Below are 7,234 nucleotides of genomic sequence, written 5' to 3'. Positions count from 1 at the left end.
CTGCTCCTCGTGTCGGGTTGTGTTCTCTGGGTTGGTGAGTTTATTTTTTTCGGCAGATGGGTATCAGTGTATTATAACCCATGTTCCCTGCGCTGGGCGCTGCCCGCTCAGGCGGCGCGACTCGGCCCGGCCCGTCGCGCCTGAGGGCGGGCGCTGCCTGAGGGCGGGCGGGCGCTTCCGGGGCGGGCGGCGCGGTTCCGGCGGCAGCATGGCGGGCGGCGTGGAGCTGGGCTTCGCGTCCGCGGCGGGCGCGGACGAGGCCTGGCGGCTGCGCAGCGCTCATTTCCCCAGCAAGATCGGGGGGCGGCCGGCGTGGCTGGGCGAGGCCGGGCTGCCGGGCCCCGCCGCCCTGCGCTGCGGCCGCTGCCAGCGGCCCTGCGCCTTCCTGCTGCAGGTGTACGCGCCGCTGCCCGACCGCCCCGATGCCTTCCATCGCACCCTCTTCGTCTTCGCCTGCCGCGACGCCGCCTGCTACCGTCTGCCGGGCCCGCAGGGGCCCCTCCGCGGTAAGGCGGGAGGGGGAGTGCGGTGGTGGGCGAGAACGGGGCGCGGGCCGCCGCTGCTGCCCAGCTGAGCGCCGCCTCTCGTCCGCAGTGTTCCGGAACCAGCTGCCGCGGCGGAACGACACCTACCCCGAGGAGCCGCCCTCCGAGGAGCCGCCGCCGGACCCCGCCGCCGCCGCCGCGCCCCCTCTCCGGCTCCGCGGCGGCGCCGCTCTGTGCCGCGTCTGCGGCTGCCCGGGGCCCCGCGCCTGCGGCCGCTGCCGCCGCGCCGCCTACTGCGGCCCCGAGCACCAGGCGCTGGACTGGCGGCGGGGGCATCGCCGGGCCTGCGAGCGCTGCGCCGCCGGAGGTGGGTGACGGCCGGTGGCTCCGTCGCCTCTGAGCGGTGGCGGTGCTCGCCCGCAAACGTTGCTGTGACTAAGCCGGACCGGCTTGTTTTGCGGGGTGAGCGCTTGCAGAGGAAAAAGAAAGTCGTGTCTTGGGTGATTTTGGGAGGAAACAGTAATTCTTCCAGTGCGTTTCTTTCTGTTGCACGTTTGCTTAATGTGACGTAAGAATGTGGGGCCTTGGTTGTTTCTGGGAAGCCAATAAATGTAAGGTGTATCTTTGGTCTCTTCCAAAGACCTGTTTACCTACCTGCCTCAGGTGACAAATAGCTGAAATGATGTAGCCTATTTGCTTCTTATTTGCAGGCCACTTTTAAGATGTTCATAAATTGTAAAGGTGATGCCTTCTCAGGATGACACTCAGTAGGTGAAAAGTGTAGTTCCCATGAGTGTGCTGGATTAGAAACCATTTTCTTAATCTATGCTCTTTCCATGTCTCTTGACTCATTCGTACCCTGGTTTATTTGCTGGTTGTTAGAGAGACAAGTACAGAGTATTTAAAGTGGGGTTTTTTAGTCTTCAAAAGCATCCCATCAACAATGGGACAAAGAAGCTCAGTGTGTGCAATGTATCTCCCATTGCACATTGTGGGGTGCTTATCCTGAAGACTTTGTAGGTAGTGGAAAGCGGCGTATAAGGAATCCATTTGTGCAAATCAGTATTTGAAACACTGAATTGAAACAGCAGAAACCTGAGACATTTCAAAGCACGTAGTCAGTGCTGCTGTTACAGAAGGTTTGCTTGGTGTGCTTGTGGAAACTTTGCATACTCATGATATGCAATGGAAAAGTAAGAAAAATGGGATGGCCTCAGGGCACCCGATGCACGCTGATCCTGTGTGCCTGTGGTATGGTTTGGAGGAGGTACACCCAGAGCTGCCAAAGCACAGGGTTTGGTTTTTGAAGTGGAGCTGTGGATGCTGTTCAGCTTGTCTCCTGTGTATTTTGGATTTACAGGAATTCAAAGCAACATGCCACTTCTTGTAGTTTTCTGCTGTCCTTAATATAAAATCTTTCTGATCTTTCCATCGGGTTTAGCAGGGACATAAATCATTCCAATGCTGCATTTTTGCTGGGTGATATGCTGTGTAGCTTTCAGGGAGGAGGCCATGATGCTCTTGTGGCATGATGTCTGTTTTCTGTTTCGTAGATGAATCAGCAGATGCAATTCCAGAGCACAATGAATTCCTTTTTCCAGAATATGAAATCTTGATAGAGCCTGAGGAACCAGAATCTCCTGCTGACAGCAGCGTTGATCCCAATGGTGAAAAAGGAGCTGCAGACAGATCAAAGGACCTGAAAGAACAAGAGGAACTCCGAGCTACAGGCAATGCAGGTAAGAAATAAGATGCTGTCTGTATGCTGTTTGTAAGTCTTCCTCGTGAAGCTTGTGTCACGTCTTCAAGATCTAAAATACTGTGATTTTTTAAGTGTTCATTGTATGACAAAAGGATAACATCCACAGTCACTTGTGATGCAAGTTTTTTGTAGACATCATGTAATAGAAATTGCTTTTAGGGGAGGGACTCACTAAGCCTCCTGAGTCCAGGAGCTGTTGAAGTGTCTGTGGCTGCAGTGAAGCTCCAGATGGCTGAGAGTCACACTGTGTCCCTATGTGCTTCCCGTGGGTAAGGGACAACTCTGCTGAGAAAACAGGATTCTGGTTGCTGTTGGAATGAGGAGATGGAGTTAGATGGTCTTGGCTTCACTTGCTTAAATTTGTCTTAATTTATGGATAAAATTAAGAAAACCTCCTTATCCGAGCTAGAAGACGAGTGTTCTGAGGCTGTTTTAATTGACCTTGAATGAAGCAGTTGCAGTGCAGGCCCCTTCCCCCAGTCCCACCAGTCATAGAATCACAGAACAGTCAGGGTTGGAAGGAACATCTTGAGACTGTCCAGTTCAACCCCCTGCTAAAGCAGGTTCCCCTCCATCAGATCACCCAGACACATGTCCAGGCGGGTTTGGAAACCTCCAGAGAAGGAGGCTCCACACCCTCCCTGGGCAGCCTGTGCCAGGGCTCCCTCACCTGAACAACAAAGAAGTTTCTCCTTGTGTTTAAGTGGAACTTTTTGTGTTCCAGCTTATGTCCATTACCTCTTGTCCTGTCACTGGACACTACAGAAAAAAGAGTCACCCCATCCTCCTGACATCCACCCTTTAGGTGAGGTCCAACCCTCAGTCTTCTTCACGCTGAACAGTGCCAGGTCTTACAGCCTTTCCTCGTAAGAAAGATGCTCCAGTCCCCTGATCATCTTGTGTTTGCAGCTCACCACATCAGCTTTGCATGTGCCCAGGGTGAGAGTTTGTGGTTTGACAAGGGAGGGTTGCTGGGTTCCCAGCTGTCCTTGACTGCTCCAAAGCTGAGACTACTAGTCCTGAGACTACTGGGTGCCCCACGTTAGTGTGGGTGTTGGGGTGAGACACATACACTCCTCACTGCTAGAAACTGGAAGGGTGGCACATGCACTGCGGCATGGGTGGCCTTTTCCAGATGTCCCTTTTTGAAGGCTCAGCAGCCTCAGCAATACCTACTGGGAGCCAAATGTTGGTAGATGAACTCCTTCTCTTTCCAGCGTTCCAGGACTGACATTTATGTTTAAAATGCAACTAGAACTAGTAAATAGATCTGTGTGTGACTGAATCTTATGTCACAGAAAGGAAATAAGAAATGTTTGAGCAATTTACTGTGGGAATGATTCCTGAGAGCAAAATGCACTTAGGGGGTGCATTAGCCTGTAACCTTTGGGGTTTTTTGTCTTTGCTTAGGTGAAGCATTTCAGTCCTTAGATGAAGAGACATTGGAAGCAATGGCGAAACACGAGACGGAAGAAGACAAGATCTTCCAGATGTTTAAAGAACGAGTAGCTGCAGAACCAGAGCAGGTCAGAACGTGAGGCAGCCTTAAAACTTACGGGTTCTGGCACTCTGCACCCTGCTGCACCTGCAGTGTTTCACTGCCTTTTGGACCTATGATTGGAAATGGCAGTGGGGGCCCCTCCTTGTCCTCCACACACCTTAACCAACATACTTGATCTTCCTTACATGCAGAGATTAATTCATGCTGGTCAGAGTTTAACACCTGCTCATCTATCTCTAGCAGTAGTTAGTTGGAATGAGAAGGCTCAGAAATGCTGAAACCAGGAGGGAGTTCTAACCGAAGGATATGGTGAATCATTGCACCCTTCCGCAGTCTTTGGCCCTGTCAGCTTTCCTCAGCAGAACCAAAGTTATGGAGAGGATCTCTACCACTGTCATCCAAAGCTGTTTTGGCTTTTTTTTTTGTTTAAAGTTGAAGAAGTTAGTGATGGGTTTAGAATTGCAGGTTTTAGGACAGAAATCTCCCCCCATGTGATTTCGTGCTAACATATGAGGCTGAAAAATGGCACATTGTCAAACAAAAACATGGTTCCTGGTTCCACTCGGGGAAACACAGGCCTAAATCCATGCAGGTGGTGGAGGAAGAAGAAAATCTTTCCATGTTAGCTGAGGGGTTAAGGTGCACACCCAGAGAGTACAGGACTGAGTTTGTTCCCTGTCAGCATCAGCTTGGGGTAGGTGTATCACCCCCCTTTCTGAACATCCCTGTACTGACTAATTTGAGTGTCCTCTTGATGATGCCCAGTTTGCTACACAAATGTTTAGGTGGTAAGAGAACAACTAAAGTGTATGGATGCCTGAAAAGTACCTCCCTCCGTGGGCATCAGGATGCACCCTTTGCTTTTAGATGCAGAACTGCAAATAGAGCTGGGCTGCATTCCTGAGTTGTCTGTACGCTTGTCTGAGATGGCATTTTGGGGTCCTTTAATTAGAGAAATACAAATAATTGCAATTGCAATCCATCCCTGGATGATTGAAAAATGCTGTATGACTACTTTTATGGTCTAAATAGATAAGAAGATTTACATAAAGAAAAGTTTTATTTAGATTGTCGTGTTTGCAACTGATAGACTTTGCCGTGGGTATCACTTGAAGGAACTGACCTTTTTTCTGGACCATCTCACAGCTTTTGTCTGTATCAGTAAATACCAGTTTTGTACTGAGATGAAAAGACAAATCTTGAGAACTTCTGCTCTATTTCAGGTTATTAGGTACTGCAGAGGAGGAGAAGGCCCAGTCTGGGTATCAGGTGAAAATATTCCTGAAGAAAAAGATATCCCACATTGTTCATGTGGTGCCAAAAGGATTTTTGAATTCCAGGTATGTACATTCATTTAAAAGTAATACAGATAATGCAGTTCAGACTTAACTGAGTGTTGGCTCGTTAATTACAAGAACAAAGTAGTTGAAGTTGCTGCAAAATAAACACTCAGTGGTACAGAGCCCTTATTTACTGTTACAACTGCTTTTTCCTGTAAAGACTTTCACATATGATAATCCCTTCTGGTAATTTGCACCATCCATACAATGCTGCACTTGTGAATTGGGGCCATCTCTTAAATAAGAAGAGTCTGATATTGTGTATCTAATAAAGAAAGGTTCCATGATGGGAATTGGAAGGGTGTCTGGCTGGAAGTGTTCAGCTGCAGGACGTTGAATGCAGGAAGTGTGGATGTGGTGAATGCAGTTGCTATCGTGCAAAAGCAAAACAGTTATGCAGGTGATTTGAAGTGGAAGGAGGCTTGCAAATCAGGCAGCATTTAGTCAAAACTGTTTTGGTTGAAGTAGGGCCGTGCCTTTGATTCCTCGTGTATCTACTACACTGCTTGGGGAATTCCACGTGTTTTATTGGAGCTGCTGTGTTACTTAGCGGCTTTGATTGGGATTTTGGTGTTAAGAGAATGCAAATGACGGCAGGACTCCTTCTTTGGCAAGAGATGCAGGGGGAGAGGGTAGAGAGCTGTGGCCTGCCTCTAAACCTGTTTTTTTTTTCTTGAAGATTATGCCACAGCTCCTGAACCACCTTAAGGTTGACAGCCTTGGAGAGAGCATTGACTGGGGAACGCTGGTGGTGTACACTTGTGCTGACAACTGTGGTGAGGGAAACAAGTACCTGGAAGAGTTCATATGGAAACAAGACTTCTCTGCGGGCTCCAATTCACTTCCACCAGGTTACTAAATTACCTAAATGGAATACTTGCCTTGTTTCAGGGCATCTCTGCACTGTGCAAACAGGCAGATGGAACTAAACTCACTGATACCTGGGCATCTTGTGACAATGACAGAACTACAAAAGCAGACCTTGACAGCCTCTCTCTTGTGCTCCACTGGAGCCTTTACTTCAACGTGGTAGTGAAGACAGATCCATCTCTTCAGTGGATTTCACATAATAAATAAAGACAAAATATTTTTGGTTTGGGAAAAGTATCTTTTGTTGTTGTCTAAACTTCCAAGAACTTAAGATTCTTGTCAGGATTTTCTTTGTGCTACTCAAAAATAACATCAGATCATGGAATCATAGAATGGTAGAGGTTGGAAGGGACCTTCTACTCTAAGATCCCTTGACTGCTCATGCTCAGGAGGTGTACAGAAGTCATAACTAAGACAAAGCTGTGTAGCCTTTCCCTGTGGAACGGAAATCTGCTTATCTTTCTTAAAAGATTCACTGGATCTAACCTGGAGGTTGTTAATATGTTCTCATTCGAGATAAAATGCACAAGAATGTCAGTATTTTAACTGACAGAACTGTTAGCTGAGATAAACTATTTCTACAGGGTCGAAGTAAGTACCAGAATGGATTTGTCTTGTTACTCACTGCCTTAAGCAGCAGATTTTTAAGCTGGTCTGCCATCTTTGGTGAAGTTTAAAAATACCTGCCCTCTGCAGGGCTGCTTCTGTCAATACACTGTGGTAGTTGTTCAACCACTCCTGGGGCTACAGCTACATTTGCAGGAAAGAGGAGGCGCTTTTTTTTCTTTTGTCTCAGTATAGCATTTACTTCAGTTATTTATTCCCTTACCCTGTTCAAACCATCCATTGTCTGCTTACTAGTGATTCTGAAAGTGATTTTTAGGATTTTGTTGGGTTTTGGTTTGTATTGTTAGGTGTTGGAAATACTCAAATGAGGAGGCAGGGAATGCTGTAGGTGGAAGCTGGTTTGTCACCACAAAACTTCATTTCTAAAGGGATAAGTTTAAGGCTTGGTACATGGACTGGAACAGTAAACTTATCTTAAGTCACTATAGTACAACTTGACTGAGTTTATTGAAAACCATCCCACAGTTACTTCAAGCTCCAAGTTTTCCTGTGGAGCTGGGAGTTTTGTAGCTAAGTTGGTAGTAAAAGCATGGGCAGTAATTCAGGTATGTTCAGGAGCACTCAGGAGTGTTCACTAGTGCCCAGCACAGAGTGCGTGGCACTGAAGGTGAGTAGTGTTTCCTATCTTAAACTTATCCTGGCACAGCTA

The 7,234-nt window shown here is 47.8% G+C and overlaps 1 protein-coding gene across 2 annotated transcripts; it reads left to right on the top strand.

Annotated features, from left to right (window-relative positions):
- Window positions 1-193: 193 nt before the first annotated feature.
- Window positions 194-6,192, top strand: PDCD2 (programmed cell death 2). 2 transcript variants are annotated; one of them, XM_061990919.1, is made up of 6 exons: window positions 194-506; window positions 595-852; window positions 2,087-2,224; window positions 3,658-3,773; window positions 4,972-5,088; window positions 5,768-6,192. In XM_061990919.1, exons 1-6 carry the CDS (start codon window positions 209-211, stop codon window positions 5,945-5,947), a joined length of 1,107 nt encoding a protein of 368 aa, XP_061846903.1. In that variant the 5' UTR covers window positions 194-208; the 3' UTR covers window positions 5,948-6,192. The 2 variants fall into 2 exon arrangements, with proteins under 2 accessions (XP_061846903.1, XP_061846902.1); XM_061990918.1 differs by having other exon boundaries at window positions 2,039-2,224.
- The last annotated feature ends 1,042 nt before the right edge of the window (window positions 6,193-7,234 follow it).

Source organism: Colius striatus, chromosome 2 (genome assembly GCF_028858725.1).
Source record: "Colius striatus isolate bColStr4 chromosome 2, bColStr4.1.hap1, whole genome shotgun sequence".
NCBI lineage: Eukaryota > Metazoa > Chordata > Aves > Coliiformes > Coliidae > Colius > Colius striatus.
The sequence above is the reverse complement of the archived record's forward strand: the minus strand, read 5'-3'. Positions and strand labels throughout refer to the sequence as shown.